This window comes from Lissotriton helveticus, chromosome 4_1 (assembly GCF_964261635.1).
Source record: "Lissotriton helveticus chromosome 4_1, aLisHel1.1, whole genome shotgun sequence".
Taxonomy (NCBI): domain Eukaryota; kingdom Metazoa; phylum Chordata; class Amphibia; order Caudata; family Salamandridae; genus Lissotriton; species Lissotriton helveticus.
In genome coordinates, this window is record NC_136063.1 from 140,773,618 (window position 1) to 140,790,774 (window position 17,157).

General features: G+C 45.3%; 1 protein-coding gene across 1 annotated transcript in view; it reads right to left on the reverse strand.

Annotated features, from left to right (window-relative positions):
* Positions 1-17,157, reverse strand: part of LOC144828424 (alanine aminotransferase 2-like) — a 113,175-nt gene that overhangs the window by 18,419 nt on the left and 77,599 nt on the right. Inside the window, exon 5 of the mRNA XM_078686557.1 lies at positions 6,252-6,495. Coding sequence (XP_078542683.1) covers positions 6,252-6,495 — 244 coding nt within the window. The remainder of the gene's footprint in view (positions 1-6,251; positions 6,496-17,157) is intronic.

A 17,157-nucleotide genomic window follows, 5' to 3' on the forward strand; every position in this document is an offset into this window, starting at 1 on the left:
TGTGAACATTGTACATATGCAAAGCCCATCTGTGGGCATTATGTTATAAGCAGATAATGAGGGATGAATTTTCTGACTCTTTATATGCTTTAATTGAATTTATCTACATATATGTAGCTGCGTACTGCTGGTAATATAGAGCGGTAATCTACATTGACTTTACTTTACCCATTCAAAGATGGCGACCATGAGGATTATTTTGGTCCTATCTTTGTGTCTAAGTTAACATCACGTGTTGCATGCAAAGCATTTGTAAACCTTGCGCGGCACTGTCACTCTGAACACTGACGAAGGCCGAGTGCCGAAAGCGCGTTTTGATCAATAAAACCTGAAACTGAGAACTAACCCCGGAGTGCTGCTACCTAATTCCCAAGATTGTGGGGAGGGACTGCGAAGCGGATATTATGGTCGGGTGCACCCCCGACGAGCAGGCACCAGCCTGGGAGTGCGTCTGGCAGGTGCAAGTGTAGCTGTGATATATATATATATATATATATATAAATCAGAGAGAGTTGTCCCCTCGAAAAAGGCCACACACAGGGGCAAACATTTCGGCACATTTATTGAAGACAGCAGCCATTAAGGTGTCAAGGCAATCGATCAACTTGTTTGAAAGCCCGACGCGTTTCATGCTAAGATGCACTTCTTCATGGGCTGGAGATCGCTTACATGCGCGGCACAGTTTCTGGAGCACCTGATATTGTCAAAATCCCGCCCCAGTGGGCATGTTACCCTCCGCAAAGTCTGCTGGTGCTTGTAGTGCTGTACCATTTATTGGGATTTATTTCGCAAATTGAACAGCGTGGCCCTAACTCACTCGAGTAAGATGGTACAGCACTACAAGTACCAGCGTCATGAGCACCTGAGCACCGTGCCTCATGACGAGCTAAGCTCGTCATGAGCAGTTAAGGTGTTAAATATGGTAATTAATTATTTATGTTAAAACAAAACCTAAAAACTCAATGTCTCTAATTTTCTCATTGCATTGTAAATGTACAGGAATTTATATAGCGCAAATCACCGAGCGGTTTCTAAGCGCTTGCTTAGGGAACCCGTCCTGGTATTCCCCTGTGAGATAACCCCGGCCGGGTATCCGCAAGGCATCCCGCCGCTAGGGGCCGTTGTGGAGATTAAGAAAGCTATTGCCCAGAATCGCAGAGTGTGAACCCGTGAATCGAGTAGGCACTGGAGCGAGAATTGTCGAGTCCATGGACATTTTAGGACTCAAGACCCCGCCGAGCCGCGTGCTGTCCTCTGCTTCCAGGTCTGCCTCCTCTGACCAGTGAGCCACACTTCTCCACTTGCACTTGCATTTTAGTGGCAGCATCACTAGTCACCAGTAATAAGAAAATGATGTAGCTTCTCAACTGTAATACGGTAGTATAGTTGAATTGTGAGATCACAGTGCCTGCTGTCAGCAAGTAGAGTGAAGGGTAAGTGAAGCAGTAAGACTTCCAACTGATATTTACTAGGGATGTGCAAAATTCAGGCAATTTGCTGTCATGTAAATTTCAAACAAATTCAAGTAAATTAGGAAAGCTACGGGTAAATAAGCAAAATGTTAATCCCTTTTATATTTGAGGGCGAAATGTGTCCATGCGTCGATTTTTTACATGAGGTCGCATCTCGCTCTAAAGAAATAGTCCAAAATAGCATTGGATTGTAAGTCTCATTTTGCATCGTGTGTGCCTTAAAAAAGTAACGCAAACCCATTGCAAAGTGTTTGTAAATCTGGGCCAAAAAATTTAGACTTCTTTGGAGAAGGGTATTAGTGTGAGCATGCATTGAAAGGAATGAAATACCATATAAAGGAACTCAGACTTGACCCTTATTCCTTTATTGTCGTATATTCCTTTATGGTCGTGGAGCTTCTTGCCAACTTACATTATACACAGAGCTTATAGCAGAGAATAATATTTCTAGTATATATACACACACCAAATGCTTCTTTCACAGAACTTATTTTACCAAAGGCCTCTGTTAAACAACGTGCAAGCTGATCTTAAGTCAGATTACAAAATGTTCCTGACCTACCCTACAACTTGTATGACGCAAAGGCAATGCAAGGGCTTAGTAAAATTGGCGCTGTGTGGATGTTGAGCTGAGTCTTCAGGAAAAGTCTGTATATGGGAGTTACAGTTGGTGGGACAATGATGCCCTGACTAATATGTGGAGCCTGTATGCCAAATTTTCAAAACATGGAAATAAAAAAGTTACTACCTCCAACAGGAGTGGCTCCTGCTTTATTTGTATGAAGACCAACTCTATAGTTACATCCTCCGACAATCTTAATGAAGCACTACGAGATACTGAACAACTCAATGTGGCATTATACGATCGATTCAAAATGGGTAACTGGCAGAATCAATCAACTTTTATGTATAAAAGTGGACGCAAGCGGACAAGAAAAGGGCTTTGCATCACATACAGTGCCAGACAGACCTTTTACTCCACAGGGCATTTTCCTGGTGGGTGGAGCTTTTGGAGGCTGGTTTTGGAAGCCTTGAGATGCTACTGGTACATATGTAACTTTCCCCAGCTCCCTGAGGTTAATTTCAGTAGGTGGGGGAAGCTTTAAGAGGGGGGTATAGAGAGAAAGTAATGAGAGATTGTGGAGAGAGAGAGAGAGAGAGATAGAGAGAGAGAGAGAGAGAGAGAAAATGAAAGAATAGATGGGTGAAAAGGGAGTGTTGTACAAGGAAACAAAGGGATTGTGGCAGGATGGAGCATTTTTACCAGGCTGATTTTGGTTCCCCATGCCGACCCTGGTCACATAGCCACAATGAAATGATAACGTGATGAAATAATTACGCACTTGTATAGCGCACGACTACCCGTAGGCATCTCGGCGCTTGTACGAATAACGCCAAGGAACCCTTCCTGGCCTTTCCCTGTGAGGAGCCCACTCCTGGGCACCCCCAAGGTGAAGTCAGGCATCCTCAGCGTTGTTGGGGCCGTTGTAGAGATTAAGCAAGCTATTGCCCAGAGGTGCAGAGTGGGACTCATGATTAGAATAGGCACCGAGGCGAGAATTATCAGGTCGGAGGAAATTGAGCCCTGGTCCTGGCCAGACTACTGCATCAGGGTCTGCCGCTCTAACCATTGAGCCATACTTCTCTACAAGCCCCTACTAAATCAAAGGGGGTGGGTTGGGCAGAAAACTACTTGGGTGAACGACTGCAGATTTTCACGTCCCGTGAATCTGCATACATGTTATTATTTCTGGACTTCAATATTAATAAGGTCCATCGGGTGAATGATCAATCAATCAATCAATCATGAGATCTGTAAAGCGCGCTACTCACCTACTAGGGTCTCAAGGCGCTGGGGGGAGGGGGGGACGCTACTGCTCGAATAGTTGTTTCCTGAAGGAGAAATGGTCCTGGGTCAGCCGTAGGTGGGTGGGGAGGGAGTTCCATGTCTTGGCCACCAGGTATGAGAAGGATCTTCCTCCGGCGGTGGATCTTCCGATACGTGGGACGGTGGCAGGGCGAGGCTGGCGGATTGGAGCTGGCGAGTGGGAGTGTAGAATGCGAGGCGGCTGTTGAGGTACTTTGGGGCCCATATCCTGGAGAGCCTTGTGTGCATGGGTGAGGAGCCTGAACGTGATTCTCTTGTTGACGGGGAGCCAGTGAAGGTCTTTCAGATGGGCAGAGATGTGGCTGCGACGAGGGATGTCCAGGATGAGTCGTGCAGAAGCGTTCTGTATGCACTGGAGTCTTTTCTGGAGTTTGGCTGTGGTTCCCGCGTAGAGGGTGTTCCCGTAGTCCAGTCGGCTGGTGACGAGGGCCTGGGTGACCGTTTTCCTAGTTTCGGTAGGGATCCACCGGAAGATCTCACGGAGCATGCGCAGGGTGTTGAAGCATGACGACGAGACGGCGTTGACTTGCTTGGACATCGTGAGGGAGGAGTTCCAGGATGAAGCCCCGGTTGCGGGCATGGTTCGTTGGCTTGGGGGCGGTTCCCAGGGCAGGGGGCCACCAGGAGTCGTCCCAGGCCGAGGGAGATGATCCCAGGATGAGGACTTCCGTCTTGTCTGAGTTCAGTTTCAGACGGCTGATCTTCATCCATTCCGCGACGTCTTTCATTCCTTCCTGGAGGCTGGCTCTGGCGGTGGTGGGGTCATTGGTGAGGGAGAGGATCAGCTGGGTGTCGTCGGCGTAGGAGATTATGTTAAGGTTGTGTTGGCGTGCGATGGATGCGAGGGGGCTCATGTAGACGTTGAAGAGGGTGGGGCTGAGAGAGGATTCTTGAGGTACGCCGCAGATGACTTCGGTGGCCGCGGATCGGAATGGGGGAGGCGGACTCTCTGGGTTCTTCCGGCGAGGAACGAGATGATCACCCCAGTGCCTTCCCTTGGATTCCGGTGTTGCTGAGGTGCTGTATTAGTGTGCGGTGGCATACTGTGTCGAATGCTGCTGAGAGATCCAGGAGGATGAGGGCAGCTGTTTCCCCGTTGTCAAGCAGGGATCTGGTGTCGTCGGTTAGCTGCGATGAGGGCGGTCTCGGTGCTGTGGTTAGCTCAGAAACAGGACTGTGAGAGGTCGAGCGATCCGTTTGTCTCAAGGAAGGCGGAGAGTTGTTTTTTGACGATCTTCTCGATGACTTTGGCAGGAAAAGGGAGGAGCGAGATGGGGCGGAAGTTCTTGAGGTCCATGGGGTCCGCGGTGGGTTTCTTCAGGAGGGCGCTGAGCTCGGCATGTTTCCAGCTCTCCAGGAAGGTGGCGGTGGCGAAGGAGGTGTTGATGATGTCCTGGAGTTGGGGTGCGATGACGGAGTCGGCCTTGTTGAAGACGTGGTGAGGGCAGGGGTTGGTTGGGGATCCACAGTGGATGGTGTTCATCGTGCGGGTGGTGTCTTCGGTGCTGACCGGGGTCCAATTGCACAGGGTGGTGGTGGGGGGGCGTTGGTTCGGTGGTTGGGTGCGTGGTCTGTGCACCCAAGCTGTTGTGTATGTCGGCGATCTTGCGGTGGAAGAACGATGCGAGTGAGTCGCTGAGGTCTTGCGAGGGTGTGATGTCGTTGTTGCAGGTGCTGGGGTTGGATAGCTCTTTGACGATGCTGAAGAGTTCCTTGCAGTTGTGGGTGTTGTTGTCCAGTCGTTCTTTTAATGTTGTCCTATTGGTGGTGCAGATCAGCTGGTGGTGTGTGCAGGTGGCATTCTTAAGGGCTGTCATGTTTTCTGTAGTCTGGTTGTGTCGCCAGGTTTGCTCGAGGGTGCGGCAGTTTTTCTTGGAGGTTTTGAGTTTGTTGGTGAACCACAAAGCTTTCTTGCTGCCAGGTCTGCTGGGAGGGTTCTTCAGTGGTGCGAGGTCATCGGCGCAGTTGGTGAGCCACTGTGTGAAGTTGCGGGCTGCTTCGTTGGGGTCCGTTGTGTTGGTGGGAGGGTTCTGGCTGAGGGAGGTGTTGAGCTCGTTGGCGGTGATCTTGCTCCAGCTCCTGCGGGGAACCTGTTGCGGGTGGTGGCGGGTCGTGGTTCTCCTGAAGTTGAAGTGGACGCAGCTGTGATCAGTCCAGTGTAGTCCGGTGGAGTGGCTGAAGGAGATGTGCTTGCTGGAGGAGAAGACGGGGTCAAGCTTGTGGCCGGCGTAGTGGGTTGGGGTGTTCACTAGTTGCTTGAGTCCGAGGTTGGCGAGGTTGTCCAGTAGGGCGGCGGTGTTGCTGTCATTGTTGTTTTCCAGGTGGAAGTTGAGGTTCCCTAGGAGGATGTAGTCTGAGGAGGTGAGGGCGTGCGGACTGATGAAGTCTGCGATAGCTTCGCTGAATTGTGTGCGTGGTCCCGGGGGTCTGTAGATGAGAGTGCCTCTGAGGGTGGTCTTGGGGTTGGTGTGTATCTGGAAGTGAAGGTGCTCGGCGGCGGTGAGGGTGTCGTCAGAGTTGGTCGTGATGCGGATGGTGTTTCTGTGGACGATGGCGATGCCTCCTCCGGTTTGGTTGATGCGGTCCCTCCGGGTGATCTTGTAGCCTTCCGGGATGGCTATGGCGATGTCAGGGGCTGAGGAGGCGTTCATCCAGGTTTCCGTGAGGAAGGCGACATCTGGTGATGTTGTGTCGAGGAGGTTCCAGAGTTCGACGGAGTTCGATGCCACAATAGATCTCAAAATCCCATCTGACATCATCAAACAAAGGAACATTCTAGAATTCTCATTGTTGGTGATTGTTTTAGGTGCAGAGCTAGGAAAAGAGAAAACCACTGAGTGGGAGAAGTAGCATTAAGGATGTTGGTCACAATGTTGCTGTTTGTTCCTCACCTGTTGGATTCCCGGGGTTTGCGATGCAGAGCACTTTAGGGGTGCAGTGTGTTCGGGCTTTGTAGAGGGACCTCCTTATCTCACGCACGTCCAGAGCCCATCCGTTCTCTTCGTCTAGGGGGCACTCCACCTTGACAGCGCCACACTGCACAATAGCATCTGTATAGACTGGGTGTAGGGGCACACAGATCATCACACCAGTTCTTCTGGGATCCTCTTCTGTGACGATGAAAGACATGAGACTCTAGATAAAAAGAAACACAAGATCTAAAGCTGGAACATAAAGTAATCAAAAGGCGGGATGAGTAAGTATCTCCCCACAACCACAGCCTTCTCATCACCAGTGGAGAATGTAATGTGAAAAACTTTGAATTCTTCTATCTCATCTTTGACTCTGCTCTTTTTACAGCATCAACTTTCCTTACCTGGTGTGTCTGCGCTTAGCAGTGTTTTTTTCTAATCTTTCCATTTTGTAGATGCCAGCATATTGAAAATGCACCAGGGAGCACCAACCCTTCCTACAGGTACTACCTTTGCCTCCATCTTTCACAGACCTACCCAGGGCTGGACGAGAGACCCACAAGCAGGCCTGCCAACAATGCTCAAACCAACCCAGCTCCCTTCGTCTCCTAGCACAATCTGTCTTTCTATCTATCATTGCTCTCTACACATTTTCTCCCTTTATGATTGCTTTCTCTCTACCTTCCTCCACACTTCTTCTCTCTACTGAAGACTCCCATGCCTCAGCAAATATCTCCAGAGAACTGTAAAAAAGTGACAGAGGCACCAGGTGTGACCTTGGACTTTTCAAAACTGGCCTCCTTGGGCTCCAGCCCACTGGGAATTGCCCAGTGTAATATAAGACTGGTCCAACCCTGGATCTGCCAACACAATATAAGAATATGACCAAAATTTCCAAAAGAGAAGCTTTCCTTCTCCAAATGTTTTTACAGCCTACCTTCAGATTTATGTAACCTGCTAGCCCAGCTCCTTGACTTGAGACTTGGTTTTGCTACATTGCACTGTTATGAGAAGACATAATGAATACGGTGGAGGCAGAAGTGCCTGTAGGAGGACAAACAAATAATTCACCTAGAGCAATTCTGAGTTTGAATCATATAGCTGGTGGCCAATTCTAAAAAACATTTATGAGTACTGGAAGTAGTACTACAAGAGTACTCTTTTGTGTAGTTTACGGCTGCATGCCCTAAAATGTCCAGCGCTCTATGAGAACAAACATTGACATTAGATCTGCTTTGGCTGCCAGCCTTATGGCTCTGTCAATGCTTGTTTTGTTTTGTCACACATTTTGCAAAAGTTCATTTTGTCAATCTGAAAAAACATTAGATAAAAGCAAAAACGTGTTTTTGGTCTCAAAAAGACCATTGAAATAGTAGTCCCTGCCACTGAAGGGAAGTACATTGCATGTGCATGTGCTCCTTATGAAGAGACAAAATGATGTCACTCACATTGAAGTTAGCCAAATATTGATATGGGCTGACCCAGTTCCCAAGCTGTATGCTGTAGCGGGCGGTAGAAAGTATGAATGGTATTGTTGGACTTGGCCTTTGTCCCCCAAAATTTTTCGCTTTTGACCCCCTAATTTGAATGTCTCCCCCATGGGATTAAACCTGTATAGGCCATGAGTGGTGTGAGACCCCTTTTGAAAAATGTAATTACCTGACCTAATGTGAGCACTTGTAAAATCCCCCATTTTAAAACTGCACTCCCATTTTGGAAATGTACCTGACTGAAATGTATTGCTTTTAAAATGGATGCCATGGCCATGGGTTTTGCCACTGGACTGACATAGGTCAGCGGTCTAGATAATATTACCCAGCTACCCCTAGTTTTGGAGGGAAAGCCTGGCACCCAGGGTGCTCACCCCCTCCCCTAGAACCAGTTTAGGCTAGATGTGCCAACATTCTAGAAGGTCCTGGCACTGCCTGGGAGGAGGGTATAAATAGGGTGAAGTGTCACCAGAGAGTCAGTCAGCGCTGGGACAAGGAAGGGAGGGGGACCTGCTGTGAGGTGCTACCGCCACATGGGCCTGTGAGCTGGGCCCTGCACCCCTATAAACCCCCCCTCTGCTGTCCCCATGGGCCCCTGACAAGGGAGGGCCCCTATCCAGGTCACTGACGCTATTTGACCGGGTACCACGCCAGCGCTGTGTGAAGAAGCGCCCAGGAGGTGAGGAGTGTGCCCCTGAGGAATTGCTGTGGGACTGTCTGCCCCTCTGAAGCACCCTGGGGAAGATTGTGCCCTCAAAGGAATTGTTGCTGGCTGAGGTGGCGTGAGGCCCTTTGGAAGCGCTGGGCTGTGAGGTGCCTATGGTGAAGGGCTGTGGACAGCTCACTGGCATAAACTGTAGTATCGCCCCCTAAGCGCTGGGTGTCTAAAGACTGTTGCTGCCTGGGGAGGATTGTGCCCCCAAGGGATTGTGCCCTGTGATTGGTGTGGCCCCCGAAGTGCTGTTGGCCCTGAGGACCGTGTGGGCAGAGGGAGGAGCAGTGCGCTGTGAATAGCGCCACTCTCCTGAGGAGAATTACGCTGGAGGAGCCTACCCTCGTGTCAGCGCGCCGTCTGCCATATAATTAATTAATTAAGAAGGGAGCCTACCCCTTGTCGCAGCCCGGGTGCTGAGGAGACTGTGAGGAGAAATCGCGTTGGAGGAGCCAACCCTCGTTTTGGCGCGCTTTCCGCTGTATAATTAATTAATTAAGAAGGGAGCCTACCCCTTACTGGTGCCGTCGTCACCGCCGCAGCCCGGTGTCACCAGGGAGACCCCCGCCGTGTTTGGTATCGTCGCGGCGGCCCCCGATACCAGGAGAGGGCCGCCGATGTGAGGAGGAGGCCGCAATAGGCCTGAAGCCGGAGAGGCCGGCATCACGTGGCTGGTGCGCCGGTGACGTCACCGTCCGCGCCCCCAGCCCGCTGCGCACCGATTGGTTGGTGCTGTCGCGCCCCCGAGAGCCGCGTTCTGACTGGCTCCCAGGCCGAGACCAGGCCCAGCAGCAGAGAGAGGCCTCGCGGAGGCCGCGGTGGAAGTCCCGGGCCCAGTGAGGACGGAGGTGGGGACAGCCGAGTATCCTCGCCGGAGGGCTTAGAGCAGCCCGAGAACCCCCATCGGCCAGCCCAGGCCCAGAGAGCCTGAGATTGCTAGGAGGCCTACCTGAGGAGACCCGGGTCCCTGAGAGAGAGGAGGGGCCCGGGGGAGGCACGACGCTAGCCGGAGGTGTACCGCGGGGCTCCCGGAGAGAAGAGGGAGCCCCGGTTGTGTGGTATCGGCCTGATGGAGGGCTGACGGGCCCCGTGTGACCCGAGCCAGACGAAGGAGGAGAGCCCGCGACTCGAGTGCTGTGCGACCGGGGCCTCGAGGCACATTGTCGGTGCCTGGCCTACCTCCGAGGAGCCAGTGAGAGGAGCCCGGTGAGTGGGGCCTACATTTGACTGTGTGGAGAGGTAGAGAGGGTACCGGGGCCGGATGGTGCTCGCCCCCCCCCCTGACTGACCGGAACTCTGTGGGCCCCTTATTCTTGAGCGTGGAGTCCCAGGATACAGGGACTCCTAAGGTGGAACTGCAATGGTGGGGCATTGAGGGCGCCTGCTAGGTACTGTGGATCTTGCTCTTCATGCCAGTGTGGGGTGCCCTGGGGAGTCAATTAGAGGCCTGGTGCATATGTTATGGTTGTTAATGTACTGCCTAATGTTTGGGTTTCAGGTTGGGGGGCTAAGGAGTCATGTCCCCCAGGTTGCCTTTGATGCCTAGCGCACATATCTAGGTCTTATTGAATATCAGGCCCCTGGCTGCATCCCATGTTAGGGAGCAAGCCTGTTTCATTACAGGTGTTCCTGGTCCACGAATATGGCCCCTACCTGATGTTAATGCAGTGTTTGTTCTCCCAATGAGATGTTACCGGAATGCTAAAAGATTAGGATGGCACGAGGTTATCTGATCTTCACTAAAGTGTTTAGGCCTGCCTAAAGGAGTTGCTGACTTACGGCCTACAGTTATATGAGGTTACTGATGCCAATGCTTATTAATGCTTCCCGCCTGGTGTTTGATATCCCTATGCTGATCTATTGCAGGTGTTCCGGTATGTTGGGACTTACTATGATGCCCTGATGTTTTCCCTCTCAGGGGTCGTGGTGGAGTGATAATGCAGGTTATGTGTACTCATGCTAATGGTATTTTGCATTACAGTCTATCACTAAGGATGAGAGCCTGAGTTGGCCCCGCCATATTGGCCCCAGGCTCAATGTTAATTGGTTCTTCTTTATTTCAGATGGACTTACAGACTCAGCCCCTACTTCCCATGTAAATAATCCCCCCCCCTGATACACTTGGCTCTGGTGCCAGTTGGCGCCGTGTTATGATGACACTGTTGATGCATTTTTGCCTTGCAGGTTGGAGATACTAAACTGCTTAATTTTCCAACTCAAACTGGTGTCCTGCCTCTTTTGTGGTGTGCCTGGTGTGTTGACTGAGGGTACTGCGTGAGTGCTTCACATGTCCTCGAAGTTTGGCCTGCCCGCTTGATGCCATGCTACCCCCTTTGAGACTTGGGCAACCCCCATTTCCAACAGGTATAATATCAGACCAATGGATAAAAGGGGCTAAAAGCCCTTAGAGGTACATATTTTATGCATGTAATTTTTGTAACATCAAAGGTTCATGTCTGATGATAGACCTAAAAAGTGTAAGGAAGAAACAATCTTTCTATTTACACTTAGACCTCGATTGCGAGTCTGGAGGTCCACGGACCGTCAGACTTACAGGGGCACACCGGTGGCAGTCTCCCGACTGCCCTATTACGATTTGGGCAGTCTGACCACCACAACTCCGCTGATAGATGCTAGGGAACTGTCATCCCCTGATAGTGTTGCGGGGGTCAGGAGGCTGTAATATGCTTGCCACAAAATTACGAGTTTCCTCTCCGTCGGTGGCGTAATGGAGGTTTCTCCTCCATGAACACCATGGCGGAGAGTAAACAATGGGGGCCCTCCAGGGCCACCTGTGCCTCCACTGCATAGGGACGCATGTAGGGGTGCACAACATGTGCCCTCCCGTATTTAAGCACCCCAGTTCCTGCACAGCATGGTCTGTTTTGTCGTTCCCATTGCGGTGCCCATTTTCTGAGGCGCAGCCGTAGGAAGGCCAAAAACCAGACCGCCAGACAGGAGGAAACTCCTAGTCTTGAGGGCGGCCTGACCACGGCTGGTGTCGCACCACCAAAGTCGTAATCAAGCACATACTGTTTATGACTTTTCTGAATATTCACATTTTAGAATACTAGGGTGAAATTATAAAGGGTACTAAACCTCCATTATGTTTGTTCCAACCATAAGCCAGTTGAGTACCCAACGGGAGCTGATTGCATTCAATTGCAGTGACTGTTATTCAATATGTTGGTACTGAAATTAATGTATATCTTTGGAGAGCCAATCTATTAGCACTAACATCTGGCTACCACGCAATAGAAGCCCATGGCATGCTTCCAACTAATACACCCGAGCATAGAACCAGTGACAGAGGAAACAATACTAGTAATCCCCCAAATATTGTAGGTCTGGGTTTAGAGATGGTTCATAATTTGTCTGAAATAATCAAATTATCTGAGTTTAGATTAGTGGCTATTTAGGCAGTCCAGCCTGTCAAAACGACTTTGAATCCATTGGCATGAACCAGTATATTGGTACAAAGATGAGCAATTGCTCAGCCCAGAAGGGCAGGGGCTGGTGCCTGCTACATGTGGCTGCAGGCCATGATCCAAACAATATCTAAAAAATGCATTAAGAAAATATAAATGATTAGGTAAACTGTAAAGTAAATAGTACTATTAAAAATGCTATCTATTATAATATAGTACTATGTATAATATTTACTAAAAAGTATGTTAAACCTGTAAAAATAAAAAGATGTATGTGTAGCACATGTATATGAGAAAAATAATTATGTACCATTTTAATAAAATGTTTACACATATAAATATGTTAAAATCAGTTAAAGAAATACATGTGTTGCATTTTTGTGTAAGAAATGTACCACTATAATATTTTTTTATTTTATGGTACACAATGTGTATATGTTGTTTTAAATATAAACATATATGCTAAATAAATCATGAAAAAAGAAATAAATAACAATATAAAAACCATCAATGTACTTTTGACAGTAGTAAAAACAAAAAGGAAAAAAATTTGTTTGTAAAATGTTGAATACTAAAAGCTTTACATTTGATACTCACATGTTAATGTAACAAATTAGGGTAAAAAAAAGAAGAAAAAAAAACATACTTCGCTCCTCGTCGCTTCCTCATCGCGTGCTTCCTCTGTAGTCCCTCATCTGGCTGGAACTTGAAGAACACCTTGGCTCCCCTAAGAAAGTCACAATGCTCCAAAGCAGAGTTGTGACTGGTCTGCGCGAGGCAGTTGGAGCCCGGGCATGTTCTCCACCCAGGCTTCAATACAGTTTGGGTGGAGAACATTCAAGGTGAGCATGAATGTTTAGCCAGCCAAAGACAGCGGCCAAACATTCATGCACACTTACAGAGTGTGCTCACCATTCCCCCTGCTCCTCTGCCATTAGATCAACCCCGTTTGGCCCTGCAAAAGCTGCAGAAGCAGGGCAAGATAAAATTATACTAACAGGAAGTTGTTATCATTTTATTTTTCGTTTAGCAGAGGACCCGCCCTGATTCCATCTCCAATCCAAACTATTTTGAAAAGTTTGAACTCGAAATAGGTCACATTTACTATACCAACCCTAATCTAAACAAAGTTGGTGACATGTTTGACAACAAAGATAGCAGATTTAATATTTATCACTCCAATTTTAACAAATATATTATCAAAATATAATAAAAAATAATCTGATATTTATATTAAATAAATATTGTGTATAAAATAAAAAGATAATGCAATTAACTAATATAACTTATAACTATACATTAAAAAATCATGTAATAAAAGAAAGAAAGAAAATAATCAGTACTAAAAACTCTAATTAAACAGTACGACATATAACAACTATTTATATCCAAATTATAATCAACAACGCAATAAAAATACAAAATGTACAAAAGTATTATAAAAAAATTATGCAACATAATCAAATAGAATTCAATTATTTCATACAACTGCATAAAATAAATCCATGTAGCATTAATTTCTCATTTTATACAATACACCTGAAAATAAATGTATTCACTTAAGCATATATAATCATTTATATAAGAAAAATATAAAACATTTATTCTAAACATACATTTTTTTTTCAAAACAGTATTTTTAATGTGATTATGTTTCGAACATGAAATTTTAAAATTAAATATTTGAAAATAATATGCACATTCTTTCTAATTCTAAGATAAATATGGCAATTTTCTAATAACAACTGATATTTAAAAAATGATTTAAAATGAATTTACGTAAAAAAAGTTAAGCTATATAAACACAACAATGAACAATTGAACATAATTATTTTACATGTTCCATTAAAAACAAATAAAATAAACAGACTACACGAAAAATATTTACAACATGAATCAATAATTAATATAAGACATATTTAAATATTGATAGATTATGCATAAAATTGATAAAAAATATATAAAGCATTAACATAACAAAACCAAACATACATTATTTAATAATGCATTATCAAATTTCATAATAAAAACAATTTATAAAACCTAATTCTGCAAATAAAATGTTCATGCAATTTGCAACATGAAAGTTTCAATTGCAAATTAAGCATTCATTATATCAATTATAAGAACTTCCTTAAATATTCACACAAAAATAAAACTACCAAAAACATACTTTTAAAATGTTCCTTCCATTTCCCCCTATAAATACAACACCCCCTTTTAAATATTAAACAAATAAAGTGAATTATTTAAAAAATAAAAATACAAATATAACTTTTCATGATAATAAAATAAAAATGATAATTTAACACTAAAAATTGACATTAAATATTTTGTATATACAACATAAAACCAGAAAACATTAAAAATAAAATTATACTGTGCACAAGGATATTTTCTGTAATTATAATTGTAACAACAATATTAAACACAAGACAACCCTTAAAAAGATATTCTTACCTTCATATTTATGTCCCGATTACTTTGGACATCTTGATATTCTTGCAACAATATTTTTGTCTGACTATTTCGATATTTTGTCCAAGCACAGATGGCCCGTTCACTCAAGATCATTGGAAAAAAAAGTCTATGTTAAACTTCAAGATCACATCAATGCTAATCATCTCCTTCGTGACTACCAGTCTGGTTTCAGATCGTGCTGCAGCATGGAGGCCACTACCTTAAACATTGTAAATGATACCCTCTTGACCACAGATGAACATGACCCATGCGTGCTGTACCTTTGAGCTGCCTACGACAGTCAAGCATCTCACCCTCATGGGCAGTCTGTAGTCTCAAATGAGATTCACTGCCAATGTCCTTCACTAGTTCTCCTCCTACCTATCCAAATAACAGCAGTGTGTTCACATAGGCACCTTAAAGTCACAAAGGATCCCTATTATCTGTAGAGTTCCTAAGGGTTCCATACTGTTGTTGTGGCTCTCAAACTATACTCACAGAAAACAGCATCAATATTAGAAGTGTGTGAAACTCGCTTTCGCTGTTCAGATGTTTTGCACAGAATTATGGATGCCGCCCTTACCCTGCGTAAGGAGAAGTGTTCTTTTCTTGTGCAGCAAATAAAATATCTTGGTTATGAAATATCAGCATTAGGAGTCAAGCCCAAGAAAAATCTCTTGGAAGCTATTCGTTCTGCCCCATGTCCTACCGACAAAGATCAACTTAGGTCATTCATGGGTCTGATAAAATACTACTCAAAATTTGTAACAAAAAATTCTGACAAGACTGTACAATTAAGGCTTTTACTCAAAAAAGGAGTAAAATTTGTGAGGGGTAATGATCAAAATTCATGTTTTAGTCAAATCAAGAAAGAAATTTGCAAAGCCAACGTCCTAGCTCCATTTGACACAAAACGTACCTCCATTATAATGATCAATGCTTCTCGCACCCTCACGTCTTCTGAACAGAACTATTCTGTCATTGAAAAGGAACCACAGGCAGCTGCTTGGGGCATTCAGTATTTCCGCACATATTTGTGGGGCACCATATTTCTCCTCAAAACAGATCACAAACCCTTAGTTTGCAGCCAAACTTCAAGAGTATCAATATGAAATTTCGCATGTTCAAGATTGGCGTAACTTTCAAGCAGACTGTCTATCTAGACTTTCAATCAAATGGGAAAATCTCGATGATGTTTCTCTCAATTTAGAAAATGTGGATGAAGCTATTGCTTGGGTCCATGATGTCTTAGCAGTTTGTGAAGGCACTTACACACATGATGAGTGGTGTAAAGCTATGCTCAATGATCATGTACTTCAAGAGGTTATCAGTCTGGTTAAAATGGGTTCCAGACGTGAAAGTTGTGTACATGTCTCTGCTCGTCCATTTCTTAAGGTGCTTAATGAATTATCAACCTGTGGTGATAATATTCTCATGCGTGCTGACAAGTTCATTCCCCCTTCTGAGTTGAGAACAAAATTACTCACCATTGCCCATGAAGGTCATCTGGGACAAACTTTGACTCAGCACAGACTGAGAGCTAATTTCTGGAGGCCTGGTATAGACTCCCAGTTGTCTTCATGGATTGAAAAGTGTCCTACAAGACTTAAAGTCACAGTTGGTTCTTCCATGGGTAATTCGTCTACTCCCAAAAGTCCTTGGCACAGTATTTGTCTTGAATTCATTGGACCCATGGATGAACTACCCTTATGTCAACGGTTTACCATTGTATCCATTGATGTCTTCTCTAAATGGCTCACTGTTGTTTTTGTAAAAGATATCCCCACTGAAAGCACCATAACATTTTTAAAAACACTTTTTCAAGATGAAGGCTATCCTAATGTTCTTATCACGGACGATGGCACACAACTTGTTTCCCAAGACATGTGTTCTTTTCTATCTAGTTGTGGCATCACACATCATCGTACATCTTTATACAACCCACAGGGTAATGGCTTATGTAAAGGAGTCAACAGACTTGTTAAAGGTACAATTCAGATGGCTTGCTCAAAGGGTGTCTTAGCCCATGACATGGTCCAAGATATGGTCTGTGCTTATCGCACTACAATACATGGTTCTAACGATAAGTCACCTTTTGAACTTATGCGTGGCAGACTTCCTGGCACAAAACTCACTCCTTCGTGGATCAAAGAACTGGTCTCTAAAGGAGGTCAATTAGACTCTCTACCTGTAACTAACACAAAAATTACTTCTGGATCGCACATTTCAAAAGGTGACTACGTTGAGGTAAAACCTGGTAGGATTTCAAAAGGTTTATCTAAATTCAGAGGTCCTTTTTGTGTCAGTGAAGTATTTCCTCATTATATTGTAAGGTGAACAATGGAACCTTCGAAGAGTTGCTTTATACCAAAAGAAATCTCCAGTTTTCAAGGATGATGTTTCACATGAGCCTCTTTATTCTTCTTACAACAGTGGGAATAGTGCTTACATGTTGTCTACCATGGAAGACTCTACTATACTTTCTTTCCCAGTTGGCAGGAGATGTGAAGGTGGAGGTGATGCCTCTGAATCAAGCAGTGCGTGTCATTCAAGCAATAGTACCACTGATTCTTCCAATTCTCAGAATGCATCTTTGCCTGCTAATACCAAAATTGCAAGGTACAGTAGACCACCGGCTTACCTTATTGATTATTTTTGTTAATAGTATGTTAAACAAATTTTTATTTCCATTTCAATATTTAAAAAAAATATTTATGTTTCTTTCCCTAAAGGAGGAAGCTGTGTTGTAAATGATTTCTCTTTCATTATTCACCTATGTATACAAATACCTTTCT